The sequence below is a fragment of the Triturus cristatus genome, chromosome 9, assembly GCF_964204655.1.
Source record: "Triturus cristatus chromosome 9, aTriCri1.1, whole genome shotgun sequence".
NCBI lineage: Eukaryota > Metazoa > Chordata > Amphibia > Caudata > Salamandridae > Triturus > Triturus cristatus.
This window is the reverse complement of record NC_140592.1, coordinates 7,802,256-7,823,559: the sequence shown is the minus strand read 5'-3', so window position 1 is coordinate 7,823,559 and position 21,304 is coordinate 7,802,256. Positions and strand designations below refer to the sequence as shown.

At 51.6% G+C, this 21,304-nt stretch overlaps 1 protein-coding gene across 3 annotated transcripts in view; it reads left to right on the top strand.

Moving 5' to 3' along the window:
• Positions 1-21,304, top strand: part of NISCH (nischarin) — a 320,866-nt gene that overhangs the window by 251,052 nt on the left and 48,510 nt on the right. For all 3 annotated transcript variants that reach the window (XM_085624215.1, XM_085624214.1, XM_085624216.1), the window contains 2 exons: positions 7,621-8,907; positions 10,256-10,430. In XM_085624215.1, coding sequence (XP_085480341.1) covers positions 7,621-8,907; positions 10,256-10,430 — 1,462 coding nt within the window. The remainder of the gene's footprint in view (positions 1-7,620; positions 8,908-10,255; positions 10,431-21,304) is intronic.

The window sequence follows — 21,304 nt, the reverse complement described above, 5'->3', positions numbered from 1 at the left end:
TGGTAATTGACTCAATCCAAGATGGAACTGGTAGTGGTGAATGAGACTAAGAAATTAGAAGAAATACAGTTTTAGATTAATGAAGATTTAAATGATGGGTTCTGAGCAGATTTATACAGAAGACTAGGGGGGTGATGTCAACTGGGGGAGACCGTGGTAGATCATGGTTTATCATTTCCATATGGATGGTAAAGACTTCCAAAGTTCTTTAGTGGGACTCCAAGAGGTTTGAGATGCAATTTAAAGAGGGTAGTGGCCGGACTAGGTCCCTGAGGGACCCTTTTGTAACGCAACTCCATTTCAGTCATTGAGTCAATTTTTAACCTCTGCGATCTGTCATGTACGCAGTGATCCATTTGAGGACCTCTCCGTCCATACCCATCTGATTCTTGTGTCTATAAGCACACAGTGATTTACAGCATCATGCGCTGCAGGTAGGTAGAAAAGGATTAGGAGACAGAAGATGCTCGAACCCATGATGCGAATCACATTGTCATCGACCTGGGCAGGGTGGTTTCTGTGCTCCAGTCTCGCTGAAACCCGTCTGAGACTCATCACGGAGGTCATTCTCTTGGATATGTTGAGTAAGGTGCATTGCTACACAGCTTTAGATAATGTTTGCAAGAAAGAGAAGGTTTGATCAGGGTGAAAGATGTTGAGATCACCTGTGTCTTCAGATGGTGTAGTTGTTGAGGTTCCCTGTGTCTGCAGATGGTGTAGTTGTTGAGGTTCCCTGTGTCTGCAGATGGTGTAGTTGTTGAGGTTCCCTGTGTCTGTGGATGGTGAAGTTGTTGAGGTTGCCTGTGTCTGCAGGTGGTGTAGTTGTTGATGTTACCTGTGTCTGCAGATGGTGTAGTTGTTGAGGTCGCCTGTGTCTGCAGATGGTGTAGTTGTTGAGGTTGCCTGTATCTGCAGGTGGTGTAGTTGTTGAGGTTACCTGTGTCTGCAGATGGTGTAGTTGTTGAGGTTCCCTGTGTCTGCAGGTGGTGTAGTTGTTGAGGTTGCCTGTGTCTGCAGATGGTGTAGTTGTTGAGGTCGCCTGTGTCTGGAGATCGGTTTTGAGAAGAGGTGACTTGCCCACTTTTGTTGCCTTCAGGGCTTTACAAATATCCAGATGGGCTGCACGGGTAGCCGGATGGGCTGCACGGGTAGCCGGATGGGCTGCACGGGTAGCCGGATGGGCTGCACGGGTAGCCGGGTGGGCTGCACGGATAGCCGGGTGGGCTGCACGGATAGCCGGGTGGGCTGTATGGGCACGAGTAGCCGGATGGGCTGTACGAGTAGCCGGATGGGCTGTACGAGTAGCCGGATGGGCTGTACGGGTAGCCGGATGGGCTGTACGGGTAGCCGGATGGGCTGTACGGGTAGCCGGATGGGCTGTACGGGTAGCCGGATGGGCTGTACGGGTAGCCGGATGGGCTGTACGGGTAGCCGGATGGGCTGTACGAGTAGCCGGATGGGCTGTACGAGTAGCCGGATGGGCTGTACGAGTAGCCGGATGGGCTGTACGAGTAGCCGGATGGGCTGTACGAGTAGCCGGATGGGCTGTACGAGTAGCCAGATGGGCTGTACGAGTAGCCAGATGGGCTGTACGAGTAGCCAGATGGGCTGTACGAGTAGCCAGATGGGCTGTGCGAGTAGCCGGGTAGCTGGATGGACTGTGCGAGTAGCCGGGTAGCTGGATGGACTGTGCGAGTAGCCGGGTAGCTGGATGGACTGTGCGAGTAGCCGGGTAGCTGGATGGACTGTGCGAGTAGCCGGGTAGCTGGATGGACTGTATGAGTAGCCGGATGAGTTGTAGAAGGAGCAGTACGGGCTGTGCCAGTAGCCGGATGGGCTGTATGAGTTTGGGCTGTACGAGTCGCTGGATGGGCTGTACGAGTCGCTGGATGGGCTGCATACGTAGTAGGATGGGCTGCATACGTAGTAGGATGGGCTGCATACGTAGTAGGATGGGCTGCATACGTAGTAGGATGGGCTGCATACGTAGTAGGATGGGCTGCATACGTAGTAGGATGGGCTGCATACGTAGTAGGATGGGCTGCATACGTAGTAGGATGGGCTGCACATGTAGCAGGATGGGCTGTACCAGTAGCTGGGTAGCCGGATTGGCTGTACAAGTAGCTGGGTAGCCGGATTGGCTGTACAAGTAGCTGGGTAGCCGGATTGGCTGTACAAGTAGCTGGGTAGCCGGATTGGCTGTACAAGTAGCTGGGTAGCCGGATCGGCTGTACAAGTAGCTGGGTAGCCGGATCGGCTGTACAAGTAGCTGGGTAGCCGGATCGGCTGTACAAGTAGCTGGGTAGCCGGATCGGCTGTACGAGTAGCTGGGTAGCCGGATCGGCTGTACAAGTTGCTGGATCGGCTGTACAAGTTGCTGGATCGGCTGTACAAGTAGCTGGGTAGCCGGATCGGCTGTACAAGTAGCTGGGTAGCCGGATCGGCTGTACAAGTTGCTGGATCGGCTGTACAAGTAGCTGGGTAGCCGGATCGGCTGTACAAGTAGCTGGGTAGCCGGATTGGCTGTACAAGTTGCTGGATCGGCTGTACAAGTAGCTGGGTAGCCGGATCGGCTGTACAAGTTGCTGGATCGGCTGTACAAGTAGCTGGTTAGCTGGATGGGCTGCGCGCGTAGCTGGATGGGCTGCGCGCGTAGCTGGATGGGCTGCGCGCGTAGCTGGATGGGCTGCGCGCGTAGCTGGATGGGCTGCGCGCGTAGCTGGATGGGCTGTACAGTTAGCTAAAGGGGCTGCATGATTAGCAGGCCAGGCTGTACAATTATCGGGAGGGGCTGTATGATTAGCGGGATGGGCTGCACTGGGAGTTGGTCAGGCTGTATGATTAGCAGGCCAGGCTGTACAATTATCAGGAGGGGCTGTATAATTAGCTGGATGGGCTCGTTAATCGGTGGGAGAGGATTCACAATGAATGGGAGGGTCTGTAAGAGCAGCCGGATGGGCTATACAAGTAGCTGGATAAACTGTGCAAGTAGCTGGATGGGATGTACAGTTATCTAGTGGGGCTACATAAGAAGTAGGATGGGCTGGATCATTTGCTGTATAGGCTGTACGATTATCAAGGCAGGCTTTACAAATATCCGAAGGGGATGTATGAATAGTTGGATGGGCTGTTAGTAGCCGGATGGGCTGTTCGAGTAGCCGGATGGGCTGTAGGAGTAGTTAAAGGTGCTGCATAAGAAGTGGGATGGGTGAATCATTTGCTGTATAGACTGTACGATTAGCAAGGCAGGCTTTACAAATATCCAGAGGGGCTGCGTGATTAGCCGGATGGGCTGTACGAGTAGCTGGATGGGCTGTACGAGTAGCCGGATGGGCTGTACGAGTAGCCGGTAGCCGGATGGGCTTTACGGGTAGCCGGATGGGCTTTACGGGTAGCCGGATGGGCTTTACGGTTAGCCGGATGGGCTGTATGAGTAGCCGGATGGGCTGTAGGAAAAGCTAGGTAGCTGGATGGACTGTACGAGTAGCCGGATGAGCTGTAGAAGTAGCAGCACAGCAGTGCCAGTAGCTGGATGGGCTGTACGAGGAGCCAGATGGGTTGTATGAGGAGCCAGATGGGTTGTATGAGGAGCCATATGGGTTGTATGAGGAGCCATATGGGTTGTACGAGGAGCCGGAAGGGCTGTACGAGGAGCCGGAAGGGCTGTACGAGGAGCCGGAAGGGCTGTACGAGGAGCCGGATGGGCTGTACAAGTAGCTGGGTAGCTGGATGGGCTGTACAAGTAGCTGGGTAGCTGGATGGGCTGTACAAGTAGCTGGGTAGCTGGATGGGCTGCACGACTAGCCGGATGGGCTGTACAAGTAGCTGGGTAGCTGGAAGGGCTGTACAAGTAGCTGGGTAGCCAGATGGGCTGGACGAGTAGCCTAGCCGGATGGGCTGCACGAGTAGCCGGATGGGCTGCACGAGTAGCCGGATGGGCTGCACGAGTAGCCGGATGGGCTGCACGAGTAGCCGGATGGGCTGCACGAGGAGCCGGATGGGCTGCACGAGGAGCCGGATGGGTTGCACAAGGAGCCGGAAGGGCTGTACAAGGAGCCGGAAGGGCTGTACGAGGAGCCGGATGGGCTGTACAAGTAGCTGGGTAGCTGGATGGGCTGTACAAGTAGCTGGGTAGCTGGATGGGCTGTACAAGTAGCTGGGTAGCTGGATGGGCTGTACAAGTAGCTGGGTAGCTGGATGGGCTGCACGACTAGCCGGATGGGCTGTACAAGTAGCTGGGTAGCTGGATGGGCTGTACAAGTAGCTGGGTAGCCAGATGGGCCGGATGGGCTGCACAAGTAGCCGGATGGGCTGCACAAGTAGCCGGATGGGCTGCACAAGTAGCCGGATGGGCTGCACAAGTAGCCGGATGGGCTGCACAAGTAGCCGGATGGGCTGCACGAGTAGCCGGATGGGCTGCATGAGTAGCCGGATGGGCTGCATGAGTAGCCGGATGGGCTGCACGAGTAGCCGGATGGGCTGCACGAGTAGCCGGATGGACTATACAGTTAGCTAAAGGGGCTGCATGAGAAGTGGGATGGGCTGTATGATTAGCAGGCCAGGCTGTACAATTATCAGGAGGGGCTGTATAATTAGCTGGATGGGCTTGTTAATCAGTGGTAGAGGAGTCATAATGAATGGGAGGGGCTGTAAGAGCAGCTGGATGGGCTATACAAGTAGCTGGATAAACTGTGCAAGTAGCTGGATGGGCTGTACAGTTAGCTAATGGGGCTGCATAAGAAGTGGGATGGACTGTTTCATTTGCTGTATAGGCTGTACGATTATCAAGGCAGGCTTTACAAATAACCAGAGGGGCTGTACGAGCAGGCGGATGGGCTGTACGAGCAGGCGGATGGGCTGTACGAGCAGGCGGGTAGCCGGGTGGGCTGTACGAGTAGCTGGGTAGCCGGATGGGCTGTACGAGTAGCTGGGTAGCCGGATGGGCTGTACGAGTAGCTGGGTAGCCGGATGGGCTGTACGAGTAGCTGGGTAGCCGGATGGGCTGTACGAGTAGCTGGGTAGCCGGATGGGCTGTAAGAGTAGCTGGTTAGCTGGATCGGACGTACAAGTAGCTGGGTAGCCGGATGGGCTGCACGAGGAGCCGGATGGGCTGCACGAGGAGCCGGATGGGCTGCACGAGGAGCTAAAGGTGCTGCATAAGAAGTGGGATGGACTGTATTATTTGCTGTATAGGCTGTACGATTATCATGGCATGCTTTACAAATATCCAGAGGGGATGTATGAATAGCTGGATGGGCTGTACGAGCAGCCAGATGGGCTGTACGAGCAGCTGGGTAGCCGGATGGGCTGTACGAGTAGCTGGGTAGCCGGATGGGTTGTACAAGTAGCTGGGTAGCCGGATCGGCTGTACAAGTATCTGGGTAGCCGGATGGACTGTACAAGTAGCTGGGTAGCCAGATGGGCTGTACGAGTAGCTGGGTGGTCTGAACGAATAGCTGGGTAGCCGGGTGGGCTGTACAAGTAGCCGGATGGGCTGTACAAGTAGCCAGATGGAGTATACAGTTAGCTAATGGGGCTGCATAAGAAGTGGGATGGGCCATATCATTTCCTGAATAGGCTGTACGATTAGCAAGGCAGGCTTTGCAAATATCCGGAGAGGGATGTATGAATAGTTGGATGGGCTGTGCGAGGAGCCGGATGGGCTGTGCGAGGAGCCGGATGGGCTGTGCGAGGAGCCGGATGGGCTGTGCGAGGAACCGGATGGGTTGTACGTGGAGCCGGATGGAATATTACAGTTAGCTAAAGACTCTGCATAAGAAGTGGGATGTGCTGTATCATTTGCTGGATAGGCTGTACTGACTAGCAAGGTAGGCTTTACAATTATCAGGCGGGCTGTATGATTAGCGGGATGGGCTGCACAGGGAGTGGGTTTGGCTGTATGATTAGCAGGCCAGGCTGTACCATTATCGGGCGGAGCTGTATGATTACGGTAGGGGCACGGTGATCAGTGGGAGAGGATTCATAATGAGAGGGAGCGGCTGTACGGTTAGTCGGATTGGCTGCATAAGAAGTGACATGTTCTGTATCATTTGCTGGAAGGGCTGTACGATTAGCAGGGCAGGTGTGCAATTATCGGGAGGGGCTGTTGATTACGGTATGGGCTCGGTGATCAGCGGGAGGAGCTGTACGGTTAGCTGGAGGGGCTGCACAGGGAGTGTGATGGGCTGTATCATTAATTCTATGGGGTTTACAGCGAGTGTTTTCGGCTGCTCCAGGAGTGTGATAAACCGTGTGGCTTGCATTGAAAATATTATTTTTGAGTCTGATGGAGTCACTGCCTGCATTGAGACCCTTCTGTTTTCAGATCTATTCACATATGGATGCTCCTGCAAAGAGGGGTCAGGTCTTGTGTGAGTGATAATAAGATTCTAGGGTTATGAGTCAATGCACCCCAGTCGCCCTTGACCTGCCTTGTGAAGGGATGCAAAACCTAGAGTTCATTCACTCCTTGTGACTAAGTTCCTATCGCTCTTAGAATCGTGTTCCATTCAGATGGGTATTCAACTGATTTTGACCATGTTTACATTCCACTAGCTAGTTATGCATTGAACAGGCACCTAAGACGGTTGTTAATAAATGGCATTATGAGCCACCAAGCCCTCTGCCCTACCCAAGCAAGACCAGAAGTCATGATGCACCCTGAGGCAGCCTTTGAATCAGATTGGTTACTGGAAGGACTGTGTGTAGCCTTTAAATTTTAGGTGGTCAGGGCACAGAAGCCAGCTCCTGGCCAGTGAAGCAGGAGGCTCCAACTTGCAGTTGAGTATTCACGTTGATTCACTGTGGGTGCCCTCGATAGCGAGAGTGGTGCGGAATCTGCTTCTCCTTATGTTTACGTGTAAAGGGTTAGAGGAGTGTGTGTCCTACTGTGTGATGTTTCCTGGGGCTGGAGTTCACAGTTTCCAGGCTCTGAGGACTTTGTCAACTCTTACTTCAGATCTGTTTGCTATGGTGATCCATATGTTGATCCACACATGAATCCTGCCGATAATGCTCACTAACATGCGAGGGGAATCGTCATTTGCGATGATGCTACAGAGCGAATACTCAGTGGTGCCCAATGAATGACTCAACCAGGAGTTGGGTTACACCCAACCTGGGGTATTAAAAAAGAAAAGCAGCCAAAGACAACATATTGCAGATGTGAGGTCAAGTGAATGCTTCTGATCGCTCTCAGGTGTCTCGTGGTTCATTTGTCCAGCCAGTATTACACGGGAGGGCACACAATCTCCTCCACTCCCGCTTCTGGTTAGTTGATGGTTTTGTTGTGCATCGCTGTGTAGTTGACGGTGGATCCTGGCATTTGTCTCCTGTTCTCGCTGTGGCTTGAGAGGTGATGCCATTTCTATACAACACATGTATGTTTTTGCAGTGAGTGATGACTGAACAGGAGCCAATTGCTGGGCAATGGATTATCTTTTTGGTGGCTGATAGGTTGTTGAACGGATCAAGGCTGTTGCATCTGTGGGGACTCGAGGAGCTCATGTTTGACCTGCAGAGGTGATGGGTGTGTGTGTATGAACCTTAAAATGGACATGTTTTTGGTCTGTTTCCACCAACTAATCTGACATCCATTTTCTTTTCTCCTCTTCTGTGAAGCTTAGACAATATGCAAGAGGACGTCAGCGTATCCCATGACCGTCTAAACACCATCATACTGCCGTTCTCCTGTATGTCTTACACTGCCACCAACCAAGCCTTCGTCCACCACATTTCTGCCTCGATAGCACAAGCATCGCTACAACCTCCTTCTTCATTGACAGAAGACCAAAGGGACTCTGGGAGTGGTAAGACCACTGCCAGCCCTGGAGATGGCTACTTTGAAATGGGGCTTCCTGAAGGGGAGCAAACCGTGGAGTGGAACGGTCCCACGAGTGCCGACACAGGACACATTCATGTTGTTCGAGTGCTCTGGAGCTGCACCGTCCAAATAAAGCAGGCCTTCAGGCAGTTTGCTTCTTGCCTGGTGTTGACTGATGAGTCGATTGCAGTCTTCGAGATTCCTGCCCCAGAGTCACTGCGTGGCAACCACGCTGCCCCTTCGGCCTTGACGCTGGCATTCTGCTTCCCTTACACGGACCTAACCGAGTTCGGATTTCTGATGCCTGAAATGTGTCTGACCCTCAAGGTGAGGCAGGGGGAACATTGTTTCCTCGTGCTCTCAGACTCCCAAAACCTGCAAGATTTCTACTGCTGCTTATGTCTACACAGTTCTCATACATATGCGGATCTGCGGGGCACCCACAAGTTGTACCGTGGAAAAACAGGTTTACAGGAGTTTGTGTCCCATCTGTTGGACATCCAAGACAGTGCTGCAAATGGTTCAGAAATTAAGGGTTTCTTTCCAGTATATCTGTATCCTAGTTCCCCGGCTGAAGTACAGAGATATTCCCAGGCACAGCAGGTGCGAAATAAACCCTTATGGACAAAAGATGCCTTGCCCCCCTCCTATTCCAACGCTGAGGAATCTGCCAGCCGAAGCCCATGCACGTTCCTGCCTTGCTGGCTCCTCTTAACAGGCCAATATTTGCACATCCTCAAAATAAACTTTATAGCACTTCTGGAACAGTTTGATACCTGTGATGATGTAAGAGACGTGTTCAAAATGAGCCGGATCCCACTGGCGTCAGTCCTGGTGCACCCTCCCCAAATCCCAGCCCAAAGAACAGACTCCTTTGCCGATGGTCACATGTTACAGCTGCTCCTTGGCTACACCTTCATGGCTGCAGTGTTCATCCTCCCGCATGAGAAGTTTCACTTTGCGAGAATCTACAGCCTCCTGAGGTCATACCTGCAGGATGTCAAGACAATACTCATTTTCAGATCTCTAGACTCTACGAACAATAACCTGGTGGAGGCCAGAGATCATCCCAACCAGACGTCCAGGTACTGCTGGAGGTGCAGCCGGGCTTCACCGGCACCTTCTCTGGCTCCTACTTTGTGGTTCTGTTGTTTTGAGACCTTTGAAGTTCATAGATACTGAGCTTATTAGCATGCTGGAAAATGTAATTTATAACTATTCCACTCAATGAGTTTCCTTTTTTCACCTCATTTAAAAAAAAAGAGATGGTTTAGGAGATAGGGTAATATAAGATTTGGGGAACAAGGCACTATTGCAGCATTGAGAGGGAACATAGGCCGGCTGTGGGGGCGAGGGTGGAGGGCAGGTAAAGGTAAATTTGGGTATCTTCCCTTAATAACCATAATAAATGTTCATGTTTATGCCTTTAATAGAACAACTATGGTTCACTTTTGGAAAGTCTAGAAATAATTCATCAAAGAACCAATCTTTGTTGCAACTAAAGCATGATGTCCGTCGACTATACAGCTTCAAACAGTATACGGACACAGAAGGATTTAATTACACAGGATTTTAATCTCACCAGGCTCTTTTACAAACAGACACCAATAAAATCAGGAGTAAATCAATAACTGAAATGTCTCTGTGAAGGTCCTTCCAGGCGCCTGGCTAGCCATATAATTCCTGGTGTTATTATAATGTAAATCGACCACGTTTCGTCCCAGCAGTTCTTCTGGGGTCATCATCAGGACCAGGCAATAATTGTAGGAACAAACGTGGAGCTGAGTAAAGTACTAAGGATTTATGTCCTTCTTCTGGAGTGGATTCGAAGTGATGTCGATGAGCACAGGAGGGTCCCAATGACAGTAGAAGTGTGGGGTAATTACAGAACTCTGTAAATAGGCGAGGCACTGAGGGCCCAAAATAGGTGGTTGCTCTGTGTGCATCAGGGACAAGAGCTGCACAGCACAACATCTGTGTGTGTCCATATGTAGCAGTAACACGTATGGGAACGCATCCTGCTGTTTGTAACATATTAAAGAGAATAAGTCCTTTCAGATGGGCAGCGATGTGGAGATGAAGCAATTCACAGAATAAATAAGGTGTGATTCTCATGAGCTCTACATCACGGTCCAACTGAAAGTGGACTAAAAGCATCATTGGTCCACAGGAAGGTACTTCAGGTTGGATTAATATAATTTCCCATAAGGTTGAACTATAGGTTAGCTTTACTTTGTGCCGGTTGATTCTGTAGATGGGTGTCCTCTAGTTAATCATTATTATCATATAGATGTCCTTGAGCTATCAAGGAACGTCAGGTCGCTGTGCAATGCAGGGCAGAACCATGTTTGCTGTTTTGATGTTTGAGCATGAGGTATGGTCCCTTATACTCCTTTCACATGTTGTCTTTTTCTGCTTCTTGCCGACCCTTAGCTTCTTGAAGCCTCATGTGACACTCTCAGCGCTGTACCCTTCTGAATCTGGGCTGCAGAGACTCACTGAAGACAGCCAGCTTCCCTTTTACCTTCCCATCTCCTCTGCTCTCCACTACGTGGCTGGGCTGACAGCAGGTGCCCTCGTGGACGTGTTTCACACCAGTGTGGCAGAGGTGGGTACCCAGACCAGTGGTGGTAGGAGGAGTCTGTTGATAAATGTTGTCGTAGCCAATGAGGTCTAACCAGGGCACACATATTGCTTATTGAAACCTAGATGATGTCCAGACAAGTCTTGGAGAGTGAATGCTTTATCCTGGTGTTTATGAACTTCAGTCTGTTCTGTGTTCCTGCCTCTTCATTTTCCTCTGTTCACACTGGCGCTCTCTCAGACTCTTTCGGATACCCTCGTGCAGTCTCGCTCCTTCATCCTTCGTTCGGTGCCACCATCTCCTACTTCCCCCTGGCTCTCCTGCCATATCTTGGTATCTTGCCCTCCTCTTTATATTTTGCTTGCCCTTCACACACCTCCGCTCTGCTTTCCCTCTCAGTCCCATCTCCTCCCTCTCGGTCTATCACTCACTCTATCTTCCTGTAACTCTATCTCCTAGTCCCCCCACCCTTTCCTATCTCTCCTGTCTTTCTTTCAACCTTTTTCTGTCTCTCCTCATCTTTCTCTTTCACTTCATCGTTCCTCTCTTACCACCTCTCGTCAGCACTCTTGGTGCCAACATGACTCCGTGGTCTGCATTATTCATAAGACTGATCCGAACATGAGGCAAGAGCAACTCAGGCCAACCAACACCCCACGGAACCTTTGTAGCATTCACCCCCTCCCAGCAGGGTCCGTCTGAATGGCGGCCAGCAGCGTGGCCAGAACTTCACAAAATCCCTCGAAAGGAAGTCCCTCGATGTCCTCTTCAAAGCTTATCACAGAGTTTTAAAGAAGAGTTAATGATGCATTTTCAAACACGTATAGACCTTTAGGCAGAACACTTTAAAGGTTTTTGCCATCCTGCATAAGTTTAAATGTTGACATTTCCTCCCTCGTTCTCCTTTTTCCATCTTTCTCTCTTTTGTTTTGGGTCTGAGTATGATTTAAAATAAGTCCTGGTCCTCAAAAGTGATTACCAGGTGGGCCACACCTGCAACACTGGCTCGAAGTAAGCACTGTGACCACCCTCCAAGATGGCGACTTTGGTTAGCTTTGTGAATTAGCTGCAGTTGGGATCTATGTGCTGGTGGCTTCCTGCCTGCAATGGGGATCTGTGGTGGTGGGTTTCTGGCTGCAGTGGGGATCTGCCTGTTGGTGGGTTCCTGGCTGCAGTAGGGGTCTGTATGGTGGTGGGTTCCTGCCTGCAGTATGGATCTATGTGTTGGTAGATTCCTGGCTGCAGTAGAGATCTGTGTGGTGGTGGGTTCCTGGCTGCAATAGGGATCTGTGGTGGTGGTGGGTTCCTGGCTACAGTAGGGATCTATGTGGTGGTAGGTTCCTGGCTGCAGTAGGTATCTGTGTGCTGGTGGCTTCCTGCCTGCAGTGGGGATCTGTGGTGGTGGTAGGTTCCTGGCTGCAGTAGAGATGTGTGGTGGTGGGTTCCAGGCTGCAGTGGGGATCTGCCTGTTGGTGGGTTCCTGGCTGCAGTAGAGATGTGTGGTGGTGGGTTTCTGGCTGAAATGGGGATCTGCCTGTTGGCGGGTTCCTGGCTGCAGTAGAGATGTGTGGTGGTGGGTTTCTGGCTGCAGTGAGGATCTGCTTGTTGGTGGGTTCCTGGCTGCAGTAGAGATGTGTGGTGGTGGGTTTGTGGCTCCAGTGGGGATCTGTGGTGGTGGTGGTGGGTTCCTGGCTGCAGTAAGGATGTGTGGTTGTGGTGGGTTCCTGGCTGCAATAGGGAACTGCCGGGTGGTTGGGGTCTTGGCTGCAGTAGAGATCTGTGTGGTGGTGGGTTCCTGGCTGCAGTGGTGATTTGTGTGGTGGTGGGTTTCTGGCTGCAGTAGAGATCTGCCTGTTGGTGAGTTCCTGGCTGCAGTGGTGATTTGTGTGGTGGTGGGTTTCTGGCTGCAGTGGGGATCTGCCTGTTGGTGGGTCCCTGGCTGCAGTAGAGATGTGTGGTGGTGGGTTCGTGGCTGCAGTGGGGATCTGTGGTGGTGGTGGTGGTGGGTTCGTGGCTGCAGTGGGGATCTGTGGTGGTGGTGGTGGGTTCCTGGCTGGAGTAGGGATCTGTGGTTGTGGTGGGTTCCTGGCTGTAGTAGGGATCTGTGGTTGTGATAGGTTCCTGGCTGCAGTAGGGATCTGTGGTTGTGGTGGGTTCCTGGCTGCAATAGGGATCTGCTGGATGGTGGGGGTCGTGGCTGCATTGGGGATCTGTGTGGTGGTGGGTTCCTGGCTGCAGTGGTGATTTGTGTGGTGGTGGGTTCCTGGCTGCAGTAGAGATGTGTGGTGGTGGGTTTCTGGCTGCAGGGGGGGATCTGTGTGGTGGTGGGTTCCTGACTGCATTAGGGATCTGTGGCGGTGGTGGGTTCCTGGCTGCAGTACGGATCTGTGGTGGTGGTGGGCTCCTGGCTGCAGTAGGGATCGGTGTGGTGGTGGGTTCCTGGCTGCAGTAGGGATCTGTGTGAGAAAGTGGCTCTGTATATACGGTTCCCAAATAGGTACAGGGTGTACAGAGTCCACAGTCCCCAGAGGCTTGGCAGAGGCTAAAGTTGGATATAACCTTACTCTCTAAAGTGGTAGCTTGGTCGAGCAGTAAGGCAGTATCAGAGGACAGTGTAAAGCATTTGTTGTACACACTCAGTCAGCAAATGGTCTCACACACTCCATAACTGAACTCTAGGCCAATGGTTTATATATAAAAAAAATATATGCTTGTTTTATTTTAGAACCAACAATTGGAATTCAAATATACTTTCTCAGAATGAGATGCTTTATATAAATACTTTTGCAATATGCAATTGACTTTTGTAAACAGTTACAAGTGGTTGCAATAGGCAACACTATTTTAAACACAACAATGCATTGAGTTCAATGGAAGTTTCAAGTTATTTGCCACAGATTACTTTTAGGATTACTTTTGGAATTCCAGGACTGGATCCTAGATTCAGTCCTGAGTCAGTACTTAGAATCAAGTGATAAAATTCGACTTAATTACTGTGATGATTTTTAGACAATATATTGCTATTTTAAAAGTTGACGCTTTGAAAATATTTCATAGAAAACAGTCAATGATTCCCTATGGCAGAAAATTAAAATTACAGGTATAGTATGTTCTCGTTACTTTTGTAATCCAGTACTGGGTACCTAGACTCAGTACTGGGACCTTTATCCAAAACAGGTAAGTAATTACGTTTTCAGGTATTATACGATTTTTAAAGAATATTTAAAGATTGCAGAAATTGACACTTAGAAGAAATTTCACAGAAAAACAGTCGATGATTTCCTATGGGAGAAAATTGGGTTACTGGTAAGTACAGTTGTAAGTATTTTTCAGAGTCAGTGCTGGGCACCAAGATCCAGCACTGGGAGCCCACCTAAGAGCAGGTGAGTAATTTCGTTTTTGTTACTCTGCTGATTTTTGGTGAATATTTTAAGATTTGAAAAGTTCACACTTAGAAGAAATTTCAGGAAAAAGCCAGTCAATGTTACCCTATGAAGAAAATAGTTATCGGTTTAATGGTAAGTACTCGACTGGCAGAGTTGAGGTTCTGGGCATAGACTCGGGGGTCAACCAGGGTCAGGTAGGTACAGTTGGTTCACCCTCAGCGACTCTAGGTCATCCAGGTGCAGAGAGTTAGGCCCAATGTTATCCTATGAGGGATAGGGGGGCCTTGGTTGGTGGCTACTGACTAGCAAGCCACGTGGCTGTGGGAGCTGGGCTCCTGGTCACTTACTCAGGGCAAGTGGGGAAGTAGGTAGGTGTAGAGGTTGCACTGCCAGGGCCACTCGGGCGGCTGGGTGCAGGGTGCTTTTGAGCCTTCGGGCGCTCAATTGGTTTCAATGGGAAATCTCCAGTTTAGAAAAAGACTGCAAGCTCGGGGACGAGGATTCTTCAGGTACCACCACCACTTCGAGAGGTAAGTTGGGTAGTTGGAGGATAGGTAGGTACCCCGGGATTGGGCACAGGGGGCCGCGGGGCGCCACGTGCAGGGGTGCTTTTTGGTGTCGGGAAATCTTACCCTCTGTTGATCACGGTAGGGTGGGCACCTTGTTCTGAGGCTGCAGGCTTCTTCAGGAGTGTCGAGGGAGGTCCTTGGGTGCCGGACTTGGGATCACAGTCGCCGTGAGGTCGTCCTCGTGGTCTTTGTTCACTCCGGCACTGGCCAGGCTTGGCTGGTGCAGAGTGTGCTGGGTTCGCAGTTCCGGGCTGCTGCCAGGGATTAGAAGTAGGTTTTGAGTAGAGCCTCTACTCATGGGAGTCCCAGGGGCTTAGAGCCAAAAGGTAGCCAGGTCCTCCGGGGTTTGTGAGGTTGCTGGCCACAAGAGATGCCGGGTTGGAGCAGGAGCAGGTTCGAGGGTCGACCGGCCGATAGGGCTGGGGCCAAAGCAGTTGGTGTCTTCCTCTTCTTCCTTAGCAGCTGCAGGGCAGGTCTTTGTTCTTCTTGCTCTTCGTGTAATTTTCTATCTGGAATCTGGGGAAGGAAGGTTCAGGGTGCCCCTAAATACTAGATTTAGGGGCGTTACAGGTAGGTGAAGGGCAGGGGCCAATGGGTCCCTGTCCTGGGGTGGGTACACCCCCTATCCTGCCTCTCTCCTGTGGGAGGGGGGCAGGAGCCTAGTCCTGATAGTGCAGGGCTTCCCATCTTCAAGATGGGGAGAGCCCGGAGATGTGCTTCACCTCGCCTCCCCCACCTGAGGGGTGGGGTTGGCAGGCTGGCACATCCCCTGTCCTTATTTGGGGTTTCCGGCCAAGCTTCCCACCAGAGTGGGGGTTGCAAGTGGCCTGGGGAAGCTCACAGAGGCAGCATGCCTTTGAAGCTTCCCACTGCCCATCCTGGGGGAGGAGATTTAGCACCTCGCCCAGGATGTGCATTGTTGCAGACCCAGGAGAGCAGGGGCTCTTCTACCCAGGGGTCCAGCAACATGTCTGCTGTGTGGCAGCCTAGGCAGCCTCAGAACAGACGTGGCTTGTAGGTTTGGGTTTCAGGGGGCATCTCTAAGATGCCCTCTGTTGTGCATTGTATATTAACTCCCACACTGGCACCAGTGTGGATTTCATGTGCTGAGCAGTTTGATACCAAACTTCTCAGTCTTCAGTGCAGCCATCATGGTGCTGTGGAGTTCGTGTTTGACAAGCTCCCAGCACCATGTACTGTTAGATGGCAGCACTGCACTTACAGGACCCAGGAATGGACCTGGGTCCTGTAGGGGCACAGGGCTCCTGCCTCTGTGCCCACACCACTGGCATAGGGCACCCAGCTAGAGGGGTGGCTGATGTATGCCAGGGCAGTGTAGGTTGTGGGCAGGGATGTGTGCCATGACGACCCTCTGTTTTGTCTTGTATCCAGACACTCAGCCTGCAAGAGCAGTGTGTGTGTGTTAGGGTACAGGGCCTCTAAGGGTGGCACAATGAGTGCTGCAGCCCGTAGAGGTCTTCCCTGGTCACAAGGCCCTGGGTACCTAGGGTACCATTTACCAGGGGCTGACATGTGGCCAGGGTTTGCCAATTTGGGTTTTGGCTGTTAGGCAGTTTTTAGGGAAGGAACACAGGCCCTGGGCACCTGATTGGCAGGAGCCCAGGGCACACCAAGGAAAAGTACATCAGCTATTAGGCAAAAAGTGTGGGGGGGGGGGGGGTTACTGCAACAGAAACTCGCCTTCTTACAATCTGTGGTTGTGGTGGGTTCCTGGCTGCAGTAGGGATCTCTGTGGTGGGGGTGTTGGCTGCAATACGGATCTGCCGGGTGCTGGGGGTGTTGGCTGCAGTAGGGATCTGCCTGTTGGTGGGTTCCTGGCTGCAGTGGGGATCTTTGTGATGGTGGGTTCCTGGCTGCAGTGGGGATCTGTGGAGGTGGTGGGTTCCTGGCTGCAGTGGGGATCTGTGATGGTGGTGGGTTCCAAGAAGCTGTAATAGGGATCTGACTAGTGGTGGGGGTCTTGGCTGCAGTAGAGATATGTGTGGTGGTGGGTTCCTGGCTGCAGTAGGGATCTGTGGTGGTGGGTTCCTGGCTGCAGTAGGGATCTGTGGTGGTGGGTTCCTGGCTGCAGTAGGGATGTGTGGTGGTGGGTTCCTGGCTGCAGTAGGGATCTGTGGTGGTGGGTTCCTGGCTGCAGTAGGGATGTGTGGTGGTGGGATCCTGACTGCTGTAGGGATCTGTGGTGGTGGGTTCCTGGCTGCAGTAGTGATCTGTGTGGTGGTGGCTGCAGTGGGACTCTGCCCGGTGGTAGGTTCTGGTCCCTGATTTGTAAGAATCCACAGGCCCTTCATTCCTGTGCAGGGAGTGATTCTAGAATTGGCAGGAGTTGAGGCTAGAGTCTCTCTCTTACTCCTCGCTCTACACTGAGGGAGCTGCGCTGCAACCAGGCACTGCGGAGACCACAAGCACTGGAGACGTGGACCCCGTGAGCACACGATTGAGTGCTGGAGACCCCATACTGGAGCTGCAGCAGACACCCTACCACTATGGAGGGCAGAGTTCTCCTACGACAGAAAGGAGGCAGGGAGGCAGCGGACTGACAAAGGTGGGACTCTGCGATGGATCCAGCTGTGTAGCAGCTTGAGTGGTTAGATCCAGACCGTGTAGCTGCTACTGGGTCTACAATGCCCCTTCAGTGCACCACAACACTTGTAATTAATGTGCTTCGGGTAGCAGTGAGGACACCGATGTGTCCAGAAGCAGAAATGGAAAGGACCCGAGGGTCAGCTCTATCCTCGTGCTCTTAAGGAAGGCTACGTCTTTGGGGGGTGTGAAGGTTTATCTAATGGTACGGCTGTTTATGAGACCTCTTCGCTGTGCTTCGACCAGATGCATTGGTGCCCCCCTCCCTCTGGGCCTGCATTCCGCCCCTATAGAGATTGTAAAGGAGGTGTGCAGTGGAACAGGGTGAGCGGAGACTTGAGCAGTCAGTGGACACTCTGGAGATCTCATGAACCATGCTGGAGCCTTCAATGATGGGATGTCGGACGTCTGAGCCTCCCCAGTAACCACTATGATCAACAAGAAAGCGTGATTGGAGCCTTTCGATGATGTTCATGGAGGGCCCCTGGTTCATAAAGTGCCTGCCTCCTCCTCCTCCTCAGGATGCAGACCGCGTCCTTGATATGGTCACCATTCAGAACACAGCAGCCAGACTCATTCTCGACTTATCCAAACAGACGCAAATCACGCCCACATCAAAAAGCTTCACTGGTTCCCGACTCAGAAGAGATGCCAACTCAAGATGCTGGTCCACGCCTACAAGGCCCTCCACGATCAAGGACCCGCACACATCAACCACTGTCTGAACTTCCACCTTCTCTCCGACACCCGCGCTCCACCTCCGTCTCCCTCTCCCTCACTCACCCCCCCGCAACCGCCGGAGCAACAGTGGAGGACGCTCCTTCTACCCCGCTGCCAAGTACTGGATTGGGCTCCCCATTCACCTACGGACTTCACCCTCTCTGAGTTCAGGAAGGGACTCGAGACCTCTGGCTCAACTGATCAACCCGCAGCACTAGTGTGATGAAACTTGAGGGGGCCCCCCTGCAAACTAAATCAAGGGACCCCCCCTCCGCACTTAGTCTGGAGCTTTCAGGTCAGGGTACTGTACTGTGAGGCCCCCCTGGTGCCCAGGGGCCCCCTGCACCACAGGGGCTGTGGGAGCCTATGTCGCGGCACTGGCCCACGGCAGCAGACATCCGCACCTGGATATCCTCACAAGTGATTAGCCACGCTCTACAAACCCTATTGATTGATTGTCGTCCACACTGGTGAACTGGGGAAGGCCCTGAGGGACCCTGAGGTGGAGTTGATTCAAAGAGCAGTTAGATTTCTTACAACGGTGCCACAGGGTTCTCAGAAATGTGGTGCATTGTTAGACTGATCTTGCAATCCTCAGAGAATGATGGCTGAATCCTCTGGAATTCAACAACTCCTGGTGGTCTGACCTATGCGGCCTGCTACGCGTGCGCTTATCGACTTGGGCTTCGTGAAGCTGCAGAAAAGGTAAACCCCACCGTAAATTTGGAAACTACTCTAAAGCAGACCAGAGATTCTAGAGGCGATTCATGTAGGAAAAGCATTAAAACCCGGGACATGTATCGGGTCTAGAGATCATCAGTTCAACAAGTACTTACTTGCACCCACTGGGGTGAACCACTCAAGAACTTCATGTACCAGCTTCCCATGGGGCGACCCGGAGGAGGAGCTAGCGGTGTGCGGTCCATTGCGGTTGTTTAGGAAAAGCATTTGTGTTCAAGCAAGAGGCGCCTGTTCATTCCTTCCCGGTGAATGTTCGGGAATTGGAGAGTTCAACGGAGCCCTTCCAGCATTTGGAACACTTCTGCCCGGGGGTCTCTGGGACACAGAAAAAGATCTCCTCTTCCTCTCGCCTTCCAATAGCGAATCCTCTGCTTAGTGACTGCGATTGTGTCACATTGAGGTCCACACCTTTGTTTCCGCTCTATTGTTGTTCCTCACCGTGCTGCACGATTCCAGAGCAGAGGACTGCAATGTGAGGGAGGAATGTAGAGTTTTGGTGGATGCCGGACTCCCCTCAATCTTGCATATAACAGGAGTGTAACCCATATACCACGTTGAGATGTGGGTAGGTATGAAAGAAAGAGCAACAATTCTCAACGGGTATCATTACGCTAGACAATTAAATGTGTATGTCCAAGGCATCAGACGGGAGGGAGAAAGGAAGACTCTTGAAAAAATGTTTTAAGAATGTATTTAGACAATAATTCATTTAAGTGTCATTTATAAAAATGAGCGGAGGCAAAATTACAGTTGTATCAGCACTGTGGATATACATATTTAAGCAAAAAACAATAATAACCCAAATTGCACTTGGTGCTGCATGTGAAAGTGACACATAAGGTGGCGACACAAGTGACAATTGTGAAAACAGCGAAGGCGGCGCAAGAGAAGTCACAAATAATGTAGAGTGAAAGAAAATTATATCAAATCCTGTGGTAGAGGAAATAAATAGATTATTCTTTGTAATTCAAGACAAGCATTTTTGAAAGAAGAGAACCACAGGAGTAAGGTTGCGCGATTATTGGCGCTGAACGGTCGACGGCGTTTCGAACCTCTGTTAGGATCATCTTCAGGACCGGGTTGTTCAATTTAAAAACTGTGCTGAATGGGCGTCGGACAAGAACGTAGATGAGTCCGCATCAGTAGGTCAACGTTAATTGCAGCAATTCTGGGGGTGGGGGAGGTAGCGTCAAGCTCATGTGCAGGGTGGCGGATGGCCCATCTGCTCGATTGAGAGTACGTCGAGCTGGAAACAAGCACTTGCGGCTCATCTCAGGCTACCAGATCGCTGTGTATTACTCCCCCATATGAAGCGTAGCTGAATCAACCCATCTGCTATATCCCTCAGTTGACGCCCATTGGCAACATGGCTGGAGTCAAAGGGCTCCATCGGAGTCTGGAGTAACATCAAGCGCTTACAAGCAACAAAAATCCTTCAGTGTGAAAAATAGGGAGAACTGCAAGACTGAGCCCGAGAAGGAATGGAGCTTCTAAATACACAGCAGAAAATGTTATTGTAATATCCAACTAGAAGCCCACCAGAAGCGTGCCTCTCTTCTAGGCTAGGATCCACCATCGTAGGAACAAACGAGTGGACCACGGGATGGAAGGCACTGGCTTCCACCTCTGCCCGTGTAATTTGGAGACCTGCACCTTATGCTATTCCTTGGGATCTGGCATGAGTACAGGAGATGAATCCTCAATGGGCAGATACTCATGTGTTCGCAGACCCAGGGTAACGGCAGCGTCTCGCGTGTTTAACCTTTCCAATATAGTGACGGCAAGTCATCGGGTTTCTCCAGCCATTCAGGAGTGAAAAACATTATCTTGACAAGTAGCACAAGTGGATACGATTTGGGGAAACATGAGGTCACCACCACCACCACAGTAAGGTGCAAATTATGAGCCGTCAGCCACCAGCGAAGACGCTACAGCTTCAGCCCATCAGTGGAGAGTCTGAGCCAGCAGAGTGCCTAGGGCCCCGGCCAGCGGACATCCTTTATCCGTCCTAGATTAAACTAGTACAGGTGGAGAAGAGTACGAAGAACAATGTGTCTCAGATGGCGCTTGAGGTCAAGACGATGTTGACAGGAAAAAGAAAGGTCACGTGGGACTCACCCAGGACCACATTATCTTTAACCCTGGGTGGAGTTTGCGGTATTGCGCTACGCGAAACTCCGCAAAGTGGAAAAAAAACTCTGCTGCGCCAAGCGTTCCTCCATAAGCGACGGAGTGAGGTAGAAAGATGCTGTTCGCTGTGATTGCACAGTGCCGGATGCTTGTCCGCACTGTGCAATCATTGCGATCAGCACCATTCCCAGTTGAACCTTTCCTTTTCTGCCGCTCGAGTAGATTTTTACTCGAGCAGCAGCTTTCTCAACGCGAACGGGCAGTTTCTCAACCCCCTGCGTCGAGAAATCTCACCGGGAGGTTTATTTTCCACTCTTGCGCTTGCCAACTTGATGTTGACTATCGCGAGCGGGGAAAAATATAGCCAGGAGGTAGATTTTCCTCGCTCGCCAACTTGACTTTGGTGAACGCGAGCGAGGGGAAAAAAACTCCGCTCCCTGAGCGGAGTTTTTCGGAACCTCGCGTAACGCAGAGTGGAGTTTACCGCCCAGGATGAATAATCTTTATGAACTGCGTATTTATTGCCTCCACATTTCCACTTGCAATCTCTGTCACCTATACCTGTGCGCCTAGGGGTCTATCTGGGAATGTTTGAGAGCATCAGAGCCTGGGAGATCTGGGAGCTGCCACTTTGGAAGAGCAAGACTCCGATAGGGCAGGACTTGCTCTCGGGGCATCTTTGTAGGGCAGGTCTGTGGGTAAACCTGTTTCATTGCTTGAAATCCCTTCCATCTCTCTCTGCCCCTCA